Below are 17,442 nucleotides of genomic sequence, written 5' to 3'. Positions count from 1 at the left end.
CATTAAAATTTAAAGTTTATTGATCTTTGAGGATGCGTTCTTGCATTATTATGCCATTACCATCATATTACTTGAAAATTGTCTCAAAACAACAATATTACATTTACCACAACTTCTGGGAAAATGTATTGTCCAGCAAAATTTGTTATGGTGACAGGCCTAACTCCAACAGCAAAAGTTAAAATGTTTACCTTCATTACTTGTTTAATTATGACATTTTCTAGAATCAACCAGTTGGAAAAATACAAATCAAACAGAACATCAAAAAAGTGACATCATGACACGATTAACAAAGAAAACCCACACCTGCTGTCAGAGAGGACAGTCAGCTTCTTGTTCAGACTGTGGTACTGGTACAGACCTGGATTTGGACTCTAAAAAACAACTGAAACTTTGTGAACATCTTTGAAGCAGCTGGCTGAACTGAACACCCATGTCTTCATTTACATTGAGGTAAACCAGCGGGTTAAGAGCGCTGTTCAGGCTCACAAGACCACGACTTGCCTGACGGGCAATAAAGACTGCAGAATCCCACGTGGGGCATTGTTTCTTCTTACTGAGGGTTCTGGAATACAGACTGAGGTTCTTGAAGACATGGTAGGGTGCATAACAAATTGAGAAGAGAAGAATCAGAAAAAACATCAACTTCAAGAATCGTAGTTTCAGGTCCTTCTTCATTTTATCTGAGTGGCAAACAACAACAGTCACATGTCCATAGCAGCCCACAATGATGGTGAACGGGATGCAGAAACCAAAGAATGTCCAGGTGAGGCTGTAATTCAGGTAACTTTTAATATGTTTATTAGAGGTGGTGTCAAAGCATTTGGATCCGTTTGGATATGTTTTTTGGTAGAACAGGTCTGGAAGACTTTGAGCACTCACCAGAATCCAAACCAGGGCTGAGATGACCACAGAGCGAGCCATAGTTAATCTCCCCATCGTTCTCATTGGATGAACAACAGCCAGGTACCGGTACACACTTATACAGGTGAGGAATCCGATGCTGCCGTATAGATTTAGGTTGAAGGAGAATCTTGTTACCTTGCAGAATCCGTCTCCAAAGATCCATTTGTTTCCTTTAAGGTTGTACATGATGAGAAAGGGGTGAGTCAGCAGATACAGCATGTCTGCTAGTCCAAGGTTAAGAACAAAGATGTTGATACTCCGAAGTTTCTCCCAGTTGTGCAGCAAAGACTTCATTCCCCACACATTCAGGACCAGTCCAACAACAAATACCAAGATGAAAAGAGTAGGCAGGATTGTATGTTCGAATAATTTCTTATCCGGTTGAGGACATTGAGTTTTATTCATTTTGTCTTCCAGAAACAAGTCACTTCAGCCCTTCTCCTCTGTGACCTCGCTCTCAAAATGAAAGTAGAGTGAACAAAACATCATAAACAACATACTCCTTGAACTTTAGTTAAGTTAGATAATATGTTGTGTGGAGCAGGTCCAAAGGTTTCGAAAGTGAAAGACTTATAGATATTGTTGAGGATAATTAATATTCTTAGTATTTAATACAGTTAAATCTTACGACTTGAAAATAGTGGATTAAGCAAGAGTCCTTTGGATAACATCTTAGAGGGCTTTAAGTTAGCCCTGCAGAAAAGAATGTCTGTTATCAGGGAGGAACCACGTCATAAATTAACTTTGGCACACAGGAGTGTCTCAAATGAGCAGGCAGCGAGGAGACATCTCAAGTCATCTCCCTCAGAGAAACACTAAAACTTAAGGACAAACAAAATGACAACACAATACTAACAATAATTGCAATTTAATTAGTAGAATACCATTTAGTTAAAATTAACATGACTTGAAGTAGTCTAATTTGTAGTTTTATATTAACAACTACATGGAGTCTCTAAACTAGGCCAAATGTAATATCACTTAGTTAAATATAATCAAAACTAGCATAACATTAATTAGAAAATGTTTAGAATGAATGTATTTATATTGAAAATGCTCAGGTATATTCTATAAGTGTTTTATTCTTAAAATCTGCAGTTTGATCTAAGAGGATGCAGAAGTTCTGATCCACTTTGGATACCAGGCTTCATGTCAGTTTAAAATTACTGCACAGATCTGTATTTGTAGGAATTGACCGGCAGGGAAATAAAATAGGTTTAAGACAGGTTAACTTTTGGTTGAACTCTGGTGGAAGACTAGAGGCTTTGATCCAACCAGGAATTAGGGGTAACATCACATTTCAAACTGGCATGAGAAGAGCTTGCTCTAAATGACCCTTGGTCTCCCTTGTCTATATAGACAGATAGAGAAGCACTGTAGTCCTGAAATTAAACAGGTCTCATAAGGTAATAAAATTGTCCAATCTGAGTAATTTGAAACTGGGTCTATCCATACAAGGAGAACAACACGCCTTAATCGCATAATTGCATAAATTAAAACAAAGGAAACACCTTTTTGAATAAAATTAAGGGCCCCAGAGGAACAAATCAAATTTGCTTTTGCAACTCTCCAAAGACGTCTTTGCTTTTTTTTTCTTTCTCTCTTCTTCTTTTCTATTTGTCTTAGGTAAATGAATGTCTGTTTTAGTTAGTGAAGTGTCTATTTTGTTGATGTGATGTTGTGCTTTTAAATGTTAGAATAAATTCTGAAATGCATGACGTGGAGCTCTGAATGTTAACTCTGTGTGGCTTTTATTTCCACGCATGGCATCAATTAATCCGGGAGCACAAGAGAATATAACGAGCCAGAACCTAATGATTTTTATTCTCTTAATAATATCTCTACCTTTTTATAACATAAGCTAAACACCTCTATAACCGCGGCGATGCCTTCAATTCCTAGGAAGCAAGTCAGGGTTTTAGCTGAAGTTGGCATTTGGCCTTGTCTTCACTGGCACAGAAGAGAAAGGCAAATGCAGACAAATCAGTGAATGACCAATTATTTTTACATGCATGTGCTTGTTGTGTAATTCATTTGTTATTGTTCCTCAGAAAGAACAAAGTGTTTTTTAAAATCGAGAGTCATCAAAATGTGTGTTGCAGCATCACAATGAGTTCAAACATGTATTTAAAGAAGTACTTAGTGATAGGAGAAAATCAAAGTTGTGGAGTCACATTGGCTTTGGACAATAAATGTATTTGAAATTAGATAAATTAAAGAAAATTTCACTGGCAGATTGTCAAAATGCAGGATGCTAATCCTCTTCTACCAAAGAAAACTGAATGTCGAAACAAAATCAGAAAAAGTATTTAAGGATTTTCACATTTATGCAACCAAGTTGCACATTTTTAATTTTCCTTTTAACAGATTTATTTTATTTTAGCATAAATGACACATTATATGAAGAAAATGTTTTAAAATTCTTAGATTTTTTTTCTCTGACTATGCAGTCATAGAAAAATGAAGTAAATATACTGTATATTAGCATATTTAATGTATAACCAAACTGATCTGCTGTACAAAAAAGAAGTGGTTTAAATCTTAATATTGGGAAGTGAACAAATTCAGCCTGTATTGTTCAAGCTTCCAAATATTGAATTAACAGTGCAGGGTGACAGTTTACAGCCCAGGCTGTTTCTGGTAAATTCATGGCATCAAACTTTAGTGACTGTGTAAAATTTAAAACTTCAACAGCGTTCACACCTCTAAAAAGCAATTAGTTTTTTAAAAGGCAAGAGTCTAGAGCCTCTGTACAACTGTAATGTTACATGCATTTATTCTAGTTCGTCACATTAAAAACGTCAGTTGTGGTTTTCAGACATGCGTCACCTCAGAGGAGCACACTCACATTTTTTCCATTGTTGTAAGTGTAATGACAGTAAATGAAGAGACTATCGCAGTTCAGATGAAACCAATGCGAGAACTGCGAGAAGAGACACGCAGAAGGGTATTAAAGGTGTGAATGGTTGTCTATCTGCAGGAAGCAGATTTCACTGTGGCCACATTCTGCATTCGTATCTTCCCTTCTTAGTCACTGCAGCCATAAAGGTTTTTTTTTTCCTTTAAACAGAGGTGTGAAACTGAGAAAAGGAGGTAAAATCCTATTTTCAAACACTACAAGGGAAAATGTGATGTGTCAGTTGCAAAAAACGGCTTTTAAAGTGAAATCTGCTTTCAGAGCCTGGTTCTGGAGCCAGAGGTGCTGGTTGAATCCTTCCCTGTGACCTTAAAGCCCCATCAATAGAAAGCTTGGTTTAATTTTTTAAAGACATTTCCTATCTGCTTGTATTGAATTTTAAACCGTGTTTGGATTTTCCGTTTTTTTTGTTTTTTTGTTTTTTTTTTATGGCCTGGAGCTCAGAATCACACAACTGTGGGAAAATAGCTGGATTTGTCAGCATCAGCTGTATGTTTGTCTGTGAGTCATTTGGAAAATGTTGAAATGTTAGTCTGTAAAGCTGAAGCAGGATTTTTGTATCATACATGGATAATATCATGCTGTATATCAGTTATTACAGTCAGAAACGACTGATCAGGTCCAAAATCTGGGTGAACCTTCAGAGACACATAAAGATAATTACAAAGTCAGCCTTTTATCACCAGAAGAACATTTAAAAGATTAAAGACTGCAAAAACACACACTCTTACCAAGTATTTTTATTTAGTTTCTAGTACAAGTAGCTTAGTATACTTGAATTAAGACACACCCAACTTAACAGTAACTTATTAGCAAGATAAAGGAGCTTGTTTTAAGTAAATGATTCCTTCATATTGATGAAAAAGTTATAGTTCTATTGGAAGATTATTTCACTTCTCTTATTATTAAATGTATCTGCCAATTAAACTATAACTTTTTCATCGATAGTAAGGAATTATTTACTTAAAACAAGGTCCTTTATCTTTCTGAAAATATACCTGTTAGTTTTGTCTTAGTTCAACTGTAATAGTCTATGTGCACTAGAAATGAGATTAAAATACTTGGTAAGATTTAGTGTTTTGCAGTGTAATGTCCCAGCAAGATCTTAAGAAACTCATCCAGCGGTTTATCTCTAGTTGCATTTATCTTTGCAGAAGTGTCTTCACAGGTAAGCCTAAAAAGTCAGAAATGATGCTGTTTGCATTGTCACTAAACCTAGGAAAGCAACTTACTTCACATCAACTCTAAGGTCCTTACACTGGATCCCAATCACTCAGAGAACAGATGTTGAAATGCTTTTGTTGGTTTATAAATTACTGAACAGCTTAGCACCAAGATACATTTTTTTGTGGTTGTTTGAACCTTCCAGACCTCTCAGGTCTTCTGGTTCTGGAATCGGCAAAACTGCTGAAACACGGAGCTCCTTTAAATCAAAGTTTAAACCCAGTTTGATCTTCGATTTATAGCTGGAGCATCATTTGTTTAAGTCAGAATTGATTTTTTCTTTACTTCCGCCTTACTTTGCTTTGCAATGTGATGTTTTTATCATGTAAATCACTTTGAACTGCTTTGTTGCTGACATGTAAACTTGACTTAATCTTCAGGACGCTGACATTTTAAAACATGCAAATGAATTCTGTCTTTTTCTGTCTTTTTCTAGACATTCCTGCATGTCTGTGTAATCTTCACCAAAATAATCACAGTGATAGTACCAGGATGTTAAAATTGAGATAATACCAGAGCAGTTGACATCCTTCCTGTTTCCTATGCAAAGTATTAGTTATATTTACAAACTCTACTTGAGTGTCCTGCAGTGAGTTGCAAATGTCTTTTATGTGCAACAGATTTGATTTAGCCATTTTATTTCAAACCTTCTGCATCCTGTTTTTTACACATCAGTTAAGCTTTTCACTTGACTAAACAATGCATTTAGCACTGCCACCACAAACCACACACAATCTACTAAATATTTTTAATGTGTAATTTCCATAGAAACATATAACAAACACAATTTAAACCCATAGATACATCAGGAATTAGCTCATGTATTCCTGAATGTGCTTGAGAAAAGAGTTTGGGTATTTGCAGAGAGCTGAGATGCAGCTTGCCGAGTCCGCTGACACAACTGCCTGAACTGAGCAGAGATATCCTCGTCTACATGGAGATAAACCAGAGGGTTGAGAGCACCATTCAGGCAAACAAGGCCGCGACATATGCGTTGAGCGATGTAGACTCCGTTAGACCATTTGTAGCATATTTTCTGTTTGGAAAGAACCCTTGACCAGAGGTTGAAGTTCTTCAGCACATGGTAGGGGATGTAGCAGATGGAGAAGAGAAGAATCAAGATAATTAATAGTTTTAAGCTTCTTTGCTTCAGGACTTTGTCAATATTATCCTTGTAGCAGAGGAGGACGATCACATGTCCGTAGCAGGCCACCGTGATGAGAGACGGGATGCAGAATCCAATGATTGTCCAGATGAGGCTGTACTGCAGGTAGTCCTCAACATACTCAATCACGGTTGTATCAACACATTGTAAAGTCATGTTTAAAGTCATGTTTGCAGAGTTTTTGGGGAAGAACATGTCTGGTAGGCTTTGAAGACTCACTAAAATCCAAACAATGGCTGAGATGATGACCGAGTGAGTCACAGTTAGTCTCCCCTGCACTTTCATCGGATGGACGATGGCCAGGTAGCGGTACACGCTGATACAGGTGAGAAACCCAATGCTGCAGTATAAATTCAGGTTGAAGCAGAACCTTGTCACCTTGCAGAAAGCTTCTCCAAAGATCCATTTTCTATCGTTAAGGTAGTACGCGACCAGAAAAGGAAGCGTGAGCAGATACAAAATATCTGCAATTCCAAGGTTGAGGATGAAAACATTGACGTTCCCCAGTTTCTTCCAGTTGCGCCACAAAGAGTTAAGTCCCCATCCGTTCGCTATAAGTCCAAAAACGAACACCAAGATGAAGACAGGAGGCAGGAAACTCAGCGGAAAGTTAAAGTTGACTCCAAAACAAGATGTGGGATCCATTATTTGTTGTCAGTGCTGAGAGGAGAGTTCCTCCTCTTGGTGTCGGTGTTCAGCTTTTAGACAAACAGAAATACGCCCCACATGGCCCAGACACTTCCTGCTTTATAACATTCATGGTGGGGATTTTTTTTTTGCAGGAAACCACATTGGTTGAATGATTCATGAGATACGAAAAAGTGAAACAAACTGTATTAAAAAGGAACCTAAGATCCACAAGCAAGATTAATTTTGCACAGATTATGCTGAACATCATATGGAAATTGTCTACATGCGATGTTAAAGAGTTCTTTATTTTATGAAATATGAAATCAGTTTGTTCTGTCTGGTTTTGTGGTTTGGTTTTCACAGCACATCAATTATGGATTATTTCTTCCTTTTTCAGGGTTAGGGTTATGGTTATGGTTAGGGTTAGATTTAGCCCTTATATTGAAGATTAATAAGATGTAAAGTCAAATGCAAGCCTTAGCATCTGAGAATACTGAAACAAGGTGGTGGTAGCGTCATGCTGAGGGTCTTTTTTGCTTTGGACCTTCAGAGAATTAGAGAAAATCCACAAAGAAATCAACTTTCTTGACTAAAATATTGATTTGAAAAAATATGCACAACCAGTCCAAATTAACCAGGCCTCAAATTAATCCTGAATTAATTCTGTTCATGCCCATTATGACTACAAATGAACTTCTGGTAACAAGCCTAATTTCCTCATGTTTAAAATATAAATTAAAAGCTGAATAAAATATTTCAAAACACAGTTTATCACATCCTGCTATGTTCTTGAGGCTGTGGCAAGAAAAGATTTTATTGCTAATCTCAAATTGAATGTTCTGTCCAATGCTCTGCATCTGCAGTACTCTGTTCCGACCACTAGATGTCAGAACATGCTTTAAGATTTGGGCTTTAAACCTCCTCGTCTGAATGCAAATGAATAGACAGCATAAGATAATTACAGATCTCATTTCAGACACAATGAAACAGTTTTAACAGAGTTGAAAGTTGACAGAAGGAGCAGTTCTGACGTGCAAAGGCAATTTGTTTCACAATCTACGATCTTGATACTTCCCAGAACCAGTACAAAGTGGTAAAATATGTTAAAAATACCACAATATTCATTAGGAATTCAATTCAAAACTTGTAAAAACATAAAATTTATTTAGAAAAAAACTCCATGACACGGGATATAAAAATATTCATTTGAAGAAAAGCTTCTGCCTAGAAAATATTTACATTATACACAAAAAATAACAAAGTGCAACATCAATAAACTGCTATTACGTCTTTAAAACTGTACATTTTAGAGGTTGCAGAAAAATTAAATCAATGCTCAAAGTTATTCTTTAAAGTACACTATAAACAGATCATGTACATGTACTAGAGTCTATTTACATGTTAGCTCCAAAAGATGCTTCTCAGCTATTCAAACAAGTATTTAAAATATGTATTACTTTAAATCTAGTTAGGTCAAAGGTCAGGTTTACAGGAAAACATATCAAGTTATTTTCCCTCTTCTTTGCCAAACTGTTTTCCAAATAAATTGCTGCTGGCCACGCCCTCCAACTCAACGTTTATGCTCACATGTGAAATTGGCTGCAAATAGATGCGCAATTATGCCTTATTATTAACTTTGAAAAGCAAAAGTGGAGCCTCCTGCATAACCAACAATAATCCAAGTGGTTTCTGGGTGGTAAATCAACAACAAAACACTTGTCTTTTACAGCAGCCATTGTACAGTCAAATATGCTGGAACTTGGCTGGGGTTGCTAGGTAACAGGCAGAATTCCACGGGGGTTGCCAGGTAACGAGCAGAGTTCCACTGGGGTTGCTAGGTAATGTGAGGGTCAGTAGAGACCCAAATGTAAGTACAAAAACATGGTTACCGCAGAAACACAGAATATCAAAATAAGTAATTTTTGTCTAATTTCTCGTACAAATATCTTACTAAGCTTGAAATAAGACAAAACTAACTTATGAGTAAATTTTCTGCAAGCTATAGGAGCTCGTTTTAAGTCAATAATTTCTTAATATTGATGAAAAAGTTCTGGTTCTACTGGCAGATTATTTCACTTACAACAAAACATTTTTCTCATGTTAAAATGTTTTGTGTTTTTGAGGAAATCTGCAAATGGAACTAGTACTTTTTCATCGATATTAAAGAATTATTTACTTAAAACAAGCTCCTATAACTTGTAGACAATTTACTTATAAGTTATTTTGGTCTTATTTCAAGTTGCACTAGAGGCTTGACAAGAGTACTTGGCAAGATTTTGTATTTTTGCAGTGCAAAATGTGAATTTTGCAGAATAGCTCCCATTTAAGAGAATATTTTTGAACTAAAGTTGCTTAAATTGTGAATAAAAATTAGCACACAAATGCTTTAAAAGATGCCGGAGCTTCTTGAAGCTTTCAAGAGAGTGCAGAGTTTATCAATGTGTATAAATCAACATTCGTTCAGGTCAGTCACAGTTTCCTCTGATCATTTTCAAATCTTTCTTCATTTACATTGAACCTTGTGATGTTTTTCATCAGCCTATCAGATCAGTCGTTTGATTCTCCACAGACCGATCAGGGCCTGTGTGCCCAGAGAGCCGGGTTAGTGTAAGGCGCGTAAGGACAGTTGTTGTGACACACGCAGGAGTGGATCATCATGACGGCTTTCTGCAGGAGTCTGCCCGTAGGGCAGCGGAAGGTCACCTGAGCGGTGGAGGTTTGGTGCGGCGTGCAGCATCGAGAGTCGCTGCACTGGCCACAGTACCGCAGCTGGTAGGCTTGAGTGCTGAAGCAGCCATGATGCACGAGTCGGATGGGACCTGGTGACCTGTAGCTGGCTTTGCACCAACCCTGCTGTCCCCTCTGGGAAATCAAAAATACAGACAAATTAGAAACATTTTGCAGATTAAATCCTCTACAAATTTTGCTGGACTACAAATTGTCCCACAAGTTATTGCGATAAATGATAATATTGTTGTTTGGAGGCCATTTTCAAGTAATATGTCAATGGCAAAATAATGCAAAAACACATTTTTAAATATCAATAAACTTTAAATTCTAATGAACATTTAACACTGGAACTGGAAGACATTTTAAATATCCAAAATAAACAAAACAACAGAAACGGCAAATAAAATGAATTATGAAGTCTCTGAAAACAATATTTTCCTTCAAATAAAGGGGTAAATCATGACCTGTCATCCAGGTTTTGGCTTCAATCACTAAGTCTGGATTTACTTCTGGTTTCTTCTGGTGCTGATTTATGACGCATGTCTCATGTTAATGAACTAAAAGTCGAATAAAATGCAACATAACCATTCGGACCATCAACACTTTGAATGTTATAAGATGCATATCAGTTTTACAATGTAGGAAGTGGCACAAATCTGATGTTTTTAAGGAAGAAACGGCCATGAAAAAGTTAGATTTGAGTCACATTTGCTTGCTGTGTGAACAGTTCCTTCCTAATTTAGAGCAGGAAGAAAATACATAAAAATAGTACGCTTATCCGTCACATTATGCCAACAGGAAAGCTCAAAACGGACCCCAAATGTATTCTGTAAACACAAACAAACAGCTAATTATCATTAAGAATTGCAGCACCTTCGGTGCCAAAAGAAACAAGAAGCAAAGTGACGACATGAACCCTGAAGATCCTTGATCTCATTGAAGATACTTGGAGAATTGGAGGAAATCTACTTCCATAGAAGATCTTTGGTTAGCTCTACCAGCTGAGTATGGGTGATGCTGTTTTGAATGTAAAAGTTGGCCATAACAAACACTAATTTTATTTAAATTTCTCTTTAGTTCATGCACTACATTCTTTTAACCTTTGGAAATACATTTGTAAATAACTGCACAGTTTGGGAATTTTGGGAATTTTGGGAATTTAGTAAACATAGTAACTCCTTGCTACATCTATAATTTAACTAAAAACAGGGACAGATAATGATTATGATAAAGACTGTGTGGTTCAGAGTCAAGCACTGAAACCTTGTGGTGAGTAAAAAACGACTGTGGTGAGGGAGAAAAAAATGTTTTCTGTTTTTGAGGAAAGAGTTTGCCTGCTGCTGCGTGGCAAATCCCTACTGCTTTCCTTCTCTTCCCATAAGCAGCAGGAGATGCAATTAAACTTTTAGCGCCGTCTAATTTTACTTACAGGCAGCAGCTTAAATTTAAACAACACCACAGTCTCTGGAAAGCTAATGTAATTATCTGAATGACTGAAAATTGAAGACTGAACATATTCCTATTTCTAGTTGCATATTTATAAACAGCTGCAAAGCAAAACAAATTTCTATTTTCAAAAATACAATGAAATCAAGTTATTTTAGTTTCTGTTCTTTTTTTTTTTAGCAAGCACACTTCCTATTGCTAATTGATCAGAAATATTTGAAACATTTTGATTATGCAGAGTTGTCTGAGCTTACCCTGGGTTTCCTTAGCGCAGGCTGAACGGCCCCGCAGGGCCGCACTTTGCACAGTCGGGTCTCCATTTGCAGCTTGCAGGCAGGATTTTGGTTTGAGACCCGAGTGGAGACGCCGGCCCCGCAGCTCTGGGAGCAGGCGCTCCACTGGGTGGCCTGCTCCACGCAGCTGGAGGCTGGCTGGACCAGCTGTTTCAGGACAGGAGCTCCTGGCATTGTTGACCCCGACCTGCCTGGATTCATGGCTGGAAGAGAATCAGAAACAAACAGTGAGTTGGAGAAATCTGCAGCATGAAGGGTTTGGTGAGCGTGGCACCAAGATAATAAACTTTGAGATACATAGTAAGATATTAGAATAAGAGTCTCATATAGACTCAAAGTTTCTTAAAAATGTAAAGTTGGGATGTTTTCACAGTGGCGACCCCATGGGAGGGGAGATGGGGGACCGTGCGCCCACAGAGAATTATGATGATGTAAAAAAAGAGGCATACAGTCTTCTTCTTCAATAAAGACATACATGTAAAATCCAATAAATAAATAAACAAAAAATATATAGAAATCTATATTTTTTAATATCTAAAATATATGTATAATAATTGTATATGTTATATATCTATTCTTAAAAATACCACATATATAATATATACAAAATTATATATGTAATATTTTATATATATTTTATATATTAGACAGACAGACAGACAAACAGAAACCCAAGAAATATACATACATTTATTTTTGATTAGATAAATTAATGCTCTTGTATGAATTGTTCTAACACAATACTTCCAGTTTTAGTTTTTTTTTTTAAATGATACTAACTTTTTGACATGTACCTGTACGAACCTCCCTCCACTCCAAGCCACCCAGGAGAAAAGCAGCTGCAGGAAATATTCCAGGATATAATGTAATGCTTCATAAGAACGCAGCTGTGGATGTTTTTGTGAAAGTAGGAAACTTTGACTGGTGGGGAAACGTTTTCAAACCAAAATCATGTGTCTCATAGCTAGACCCTGGGAGTTTCACTTTGGTCAGACTTTGTGATTTAATGCAGAAATTAACTGGTGAAAGTGATGATTTAAACATGATTTGTCTGTTTGTCTTCATTCATTCTTCTAAGTTTAAAGAACCACATTTTAACAGCTCTCAATGTTTTTCATTCTTGTACTATAAAAAACTACATTATTTTTCAAAACTGACTCAAAATCATGTTTTTCAAGCACAACAATAACAAAATGTTCTTTTGCTGTTCCCATAATGAAGTGTTGCTCAGACAGAGCTGGATGACTGGCTTCTTTTTCCCAACACCAGCCTCGTGCACAAACACTCACTCCCCTTTTTTTAACAGAGTAACGTAATCTTCACGTGTTTAAACCTTCCCCAGCTGCGGTTTCTGTTATGAAACGAGGAAACATGGTGACTGACAAAATGAAATGTTTTGAACCCCCCAAAAAGAGGAAAAATGTGTTTTATATTTGGCCTTTTGGAATTTTCCTCTGGCCGGACACACCCTGGTTTAAAGTGAAAACGCTCCAGTAAAAACTTCCAGACATCGACAGAGCTCATAAAGCAGATTGAACGATAACTTTACACATTTGCTAACTGATCGACAGAAATGAAGCCACACGAACCCAAACACTGGAAACTATGCTGTCAGTTTCCAGAATAAAAGCTTTGTGATTTTAGAAACGGCTATTAAACACAGAACCGCAGCCAGCAGATGGCTTATGTCAGCTTAAAGTCTGGAACACAAAATCCTCCCAGCCGGACAAATAAAGCTCATTAATTAACACATTTCAAGTGTTTAATCTTACTAAGTGTCAAAATCTGTTCTTTGTCAACATATACAGCTTTCCTGTTTCTTTCTCCACATCTTAAAATAGTCTAAACAGATGCTAATCACAGCAGGAAGCATGTTCTGTCAAGTTGAAACCCTGAGCATTAATGTATTTTATTATGTGATAGACAAAAATAAAATTGTGCATAATTGTGAAAGTACAAAGTGTGGCTTGGACTTGTATTCACCGTCTGAGTTTTTTGTACAATTACAGTTTTATCTCTACCAGGTTTACACCCAGTCCCACGTCATAATCCTACCACCACCATGTTTTATCATGGAGAGAGTTTTTTATGGTTATGTAAAATGTTTTCTCCGTTAGATGGATGACTGTTCACTCTTTCCATTTTCAGAAGAAGGATTGAAAACCACAACATGAAATGTTTTAAACATTACAGTCAGGACTGGATGCTGCTTCCTGCTGCCTTTTCAAAAAGCTTTTTGTTTTGTTTCACAGATCATTTTGTTGGATTTTCTCTGCTTTTAGTCATGTTCTATTTAGCAATGTTAGAAAAAAAGATAAAAAGAAAGAAGAGAACGAGAGGAAAGAGGTAAGAAAGAAACAAAAAACAACAAAGAAAAAAAGAGAGTGATAAAAAATTACAAAATGAACAAAGAAAAAATAAAAAAGAATGACATAAGTTCAAAAAAGAGAAAAAGAAAGAATAAAAAGGATGATTTAATGACTTGAAGAAAGGAAAAAGACAAAGAAAGAATTACAAAGAATGAAAGAAAGAAAGAAGAAACTAGTTCAGACAGAAAGGAAGAAAGAAAAAAAAAGAAACAAAAACAGAAATAAGGACAAAAAGAAACAGAACGAAAGACATATAGAAGGAGAAAAAGGAAACCTTTTAGCTTTTCTACATCTTTCATTTCTTTTTCTTCATTATTTTTTTTCATTAATTATTTTTATAACAAACATCTGAAGCCTTTTTACTAATAAACTGACTAGATTTCATTTATGGCGATCAGAGTAAATGGAGCAAAACTTATTTTATTTCATTTCCTCGTCTCCTGACATTTACACGCCCTTTTGTGTCAGTGAAACACATAAAATCCCAAAAAACTCAATTAAATGTTTTTTCTTTAAATAAGGGGAAATTGAATAATTCTGCAACCTCTTTCAATTTCCAGAATGGTTTGTTTTCAGTTTATTATAAATGTTCTTCTGAATTGGATCCAATGTGTGTTCATCCATCCCATCCAGGTGTCTCTTACCTGTAATGGCATCTTGAATCACGGTGTTTTCCAGGTTTTCACACACCCATTCCCTGCAGCACTTCCCCGGTAAACGGATGAACTGCGGGCTGGGACAGTCCGGAGTGGGAAGACGGCTGGTCAGCGGACAGGCCGACACGCAGGTCACCCCTCCGCCTCTGCAGTGGCAGAAAGAGTCGCAGGACGGCTGGAACGACTGGCCATTGAGGTACGTGATGCCGTTCACTTTGCAGCTCAGATCCTCATCATCTGCAGAAAAAACATCAGGAAAGGGGACCCATTATCAAAATTCACATTTATCATGATTTTGTACTTAAATTTGGGTCTCAACTGCTACCAAAAACAGCCAAGGTGCTTAAAAATCACCCAACTGTTTTATTGGCACTAAGTTCTAGGTAGCTGTGCCAAAAGCAGCTACCTGTCTATGTGATATACAATGGCTGCTGGAAGAGACAAGTCTTTTGTTGTTTACTTGCCATCCAGAAACCACTTGCTGCATTTTTGTTGTGCAGAAGGCTCCACTTCTACTTTCCAAAGATGTACGGTTTAAATTTTTACAGCCATACGTATCAACATCTGATAAAATTACGCTTTGCATGGCTTGGTTGATTTGCTTCAAACCAGTAAATGGAAACATGACTAATTCACATATTATTTTTTGCAACATCTTTAAAAAGTTGCCCAAAATTTGCATCACAATTGCCTGGAAACATGACCAGCAATAATCAGGCCCTTTGTCTTTCACCTGTAGCTGCATTTACTATAAAGTTGAGCAAATTGTTTGACAAAAATACAAAACAAAACAAAACAAACAAGCCAACTCCCCTACCCCGACACACATTTTAAAAAAAATAAAATGTAGGTTTTGCGCTAGAATGATGTGCAATGTTAGTTTATTTTGCAAAACTGCAATAGAAAGATATATATTTTTAATGGGAATAACAACCTGATGTTACTACTGTCAGAAATGACAAAGATGGCAGGAAGTGATAGGAGGATGATGGTGTAGCATATTTTTTAATGACTTATCTAGTGAACACACATACATGTGTGATTTTGATTGCGTTTAACTGTGTTTTTTCAACATTAGCGAAATATCAACAGAGTTTTGCACCAGTGATGTAATCAGCAACCCTTACTACTGACGGAGAAGACGAAGAAGATGACAGGAAGTGGTGGGAGGATAATAGTACAACATTTTTAATGACTTATAGTTAACAAACCTCTTCATGTGTGATCCTAATTGTGTTCCTTATTTAACTGAAATACCAAAATAATTGCGAAGCTGTGTTTTCCGACATCGGTAGACTAACATCAACATTTTGCTAAAGGAAACGCAGCTAGTCCATCAAAGGACAGTCATCAAACAAAAAGTGCCAACAGGAGCAATGGAAATAGAAATAAAAACATTTAGTCTTCCTGGAATATCACTGCCACCCCTCGCTGTTTCCTCCCTGCTCCACAGACTCTAAACATTCACTGTCTGTGTTGCTCATTCATGTGGATTTGCTCTGTCATTCCTCCCAGGTGTGTCTTTCACTCACCGACACACTCTCCAGGGCCTCCAGGGAAGCTGGCGCTGAAGTCACACTGCAGTCCTTTCTGCCTGTCGCAGGGCAGCATCTCTGAGCACGGCTCGCCTCGCTGCCGAGCGCACACCTGGCAGCACCTGCAGCCGTCCGGCACCAGAGGGACGCCTGCAGCGCACTGAGACACAGAGGCAGGGCAAAGGCAGGGCCTGTTGCACAGCTGGCACAGAACCTGAAAGAAAAACACGAGAAATGGTGAGGAGGTCAGAGAATGAAACATGCAAAGGATGAAACAGACAGAAAGCTGCTCCAAAGGAAAAAATATGGAAATATTCAGGGGCTGCATCACAGTTGGAGCAAACATTTAAGGGTTCTACGACGTTGTGTTAAAGCAATTTTGTGTAAAGAAAAAAATTGAGTAAATTTTTACCACAAAAAACCTAACCCTAACCCAAAATTTTAGATTCAAATAGATTTTTTTTTCTGAGCTGTGTAGTGGAATATTTGCGAGAACAAAAGTCAGAAATGTTTAGATTAATCTTAGAAAATTTCCCAAAACATTCATTTCAACAATTTAATCTGAACAAATATTTTTTTTACCATTTGATTTTTTATCTACATGATAAATTCACTCAAATCAAGTTTAAATGTTTCTGTTTTTGAAATCTTTACTAAGATTTGTGGATGATGTCGTCAAACAGCTGATGAAAAAATAATGGGGTCATTTTTAATACTTGGAAGTCAAAGATTAAAGTTTACTGAAAAATGTTTTTTTTTTCAAATCAAAAAATAGGAATTGATACCAGGCTGCATGTTTAATAGGCAGATATTTTGTGCTTTTTATTTACCTCATAATAAACTAATAGCATTTATAATGTTTCCATGCTAATTATCTGCTAAAAGTTTAAATTTAAAGTTAGGGTGTTGTTGATTTTGTTTGAAAATCAAATGCTCATCGATAAAAAAATAATCAGTTGATATATGAATTCTAAATTAATTTTTAGTCATATTTAGACTCAATTTGAGTGAAATACTGACCGGACTCTTAAAATAAACATGAATCAAATTAATAAATGAATCAAATCTCCACCTCAGTTATTTTCCTGCATTTTCAGGCTTATAATTAAGACAAAAATCACAGAAATTTGACCTTATTGTTTTAATTCTGACCCTTTTTCCACTTCCTGACAGTTGATTTTAAGTTACAAGTGGATGAGTGTGAGCAGGCCTCACCTGTGTGGCCACACAGAGCAGCACAGCCAGAGTAATCACACAGCGATCCAGTCGGTCCATCGTGGTTCTGGTGCCGCTAGGTGTTTCCTGCTGTGTGATGGATGGGAGTCGTTCGCTAAGAGCTCGTTCTCATGCCTGCTGACATTTATAAAGTCTGGCCTCTGATGTCACTGCTGTGTAAAGAGCCTCTGGTCCGGCACCAGAAATGTTTCACATTCCTCCTCCCTGCTGCCCATTTCCACCTCCACCTCCATACACACACACACACACCCGCACCCCCACACACACACACACACACACGCACCCCCACACACACACACACACACCCTCCCACCCACTCCCAGACACACCTCCAC

The 17,442-nt window shown here is 37.1% G+C and overlaps 3 protein-coding genes across 3 annotated transcripts; all 3 read right to left on the bottom strand.

Moving 5' to 3' along the window:
- Positions 1–43: 43 nt before the first annotated feature.
- LOC103152481 (P2Y purinoceptor 1-like) lies at positions 44–1,549 on the bottom strand. The gene has a single exon (XM_007572954.2). The coding sequence runs from the start codon at positions 1,309–1,311 to the stop codon at positions 313–315; it is 999 nt and encodes a 332-aa protein (XP_007573016.1). The 5' UTR covers positions 1,312–1,549; the 3' UTR covers positions 44–312.
- A 4,088-nt stretch (positions 1,550–5,637) lies between these two features.
- Positions 5,638–8,000, bottom strand: LOC103152480 (P2Y purinoceptor 1-like). Its single transcript, XM_007572953.2, has one exon. The coding sequence runs from the start codon at positions 6,855–6,857 to the stop codon at positions 5,865–5,867; it is 993 nt and encodes a 330-aa protein (XP_007573015.1). The 5' UTR covers positions 6,858–8,000; the 3' UTR covers positions 5,638–5,864.
- Positions 8,001–8,985: 985 nt separating this feature from the next.
- On the bottom strand, positions 8,986–17,317 carry ccn5 (cellular communication network factor 5). The gene is made up of 5 exons (XM_007572952.2): positions 17,087–17,317; positions 15,869–16,085; positions 14,325–14,573; positions 11,273–11,514; positions 8,986–9,704 (listed from the first exon to the last, which is right to left on the bottom strand). The coding sequence occupies exons 1-5, from the start codon at positions 17,144–17,146 to the stop codon at positions 9,417–9,419; spliced, it is 1,056 nt and encodes a 351-aa protein (XP_007573014.1). The 5' UTR covers positions 17,147–17,317; the 3' UTR covers positions 8,986–9,416.
- Positions 17,318–17,442: the final 125 nt, after the last annotated feature.

This window comes from Poecilia formosa, unplaced genomic scaffold, assembly GCF_000485575.1.
Source record: "Poecilia formosa unplaced genomic scaffold, Poecilia_formosa-5.1.2 Scaffold312, whole genome shotgun sequence".
NCBI classification, from domain to species: Eukaryota; Metazoa; Chordata; class Actinopteri; order Cyprinodontiformes; family Poeciliidae; genus Poecilia; species Poecilia formosa.
The sequence above is the reverse complement of the archived record's forward strand: the minus strand, read 5'-3'. Positions and strand labels throughout refer to the sequence as shown.

Bases quoted from the DNA above. Each gene is read 5' to 3' on its own strand.
- ccn5 (XM_007572952.2), bottom strand. From the start codon at position 17,146: ATGGACCGACTGGATCGCTGTGTGATTACTCTGGCTGTGCTGCTCTGT. The intron at 14,574-15,868 runs GTGAGTGAAAGA...TTTTTTCTGCAG, and splicing joins AGGCCCTGGAGAGTGTGTCG to ATGATGAGGATCTGAGCTGC. The intron at 11,515-14,324 runs GTAAGAGACACC...ATTCTCTTCCAG, and splicing joins GATTCAAGATGCCATTACAG to CCATGAATCCAGGCAGGTCG.
- LOC103152481 (XM_007572954.2), bottom strand. From the start codon at position 1,311: ATGAATAAAACTCAATGTCCTCAACCGGATAAGAAATTATTCGAACAT.
- LOC103152480 (XM_007572953.2), bottom strand. From the start codon at position 6,857: ATGGATCCCACATCTTGTTTTGGAGTCAACTTTAACTTTCCGCTGAGT.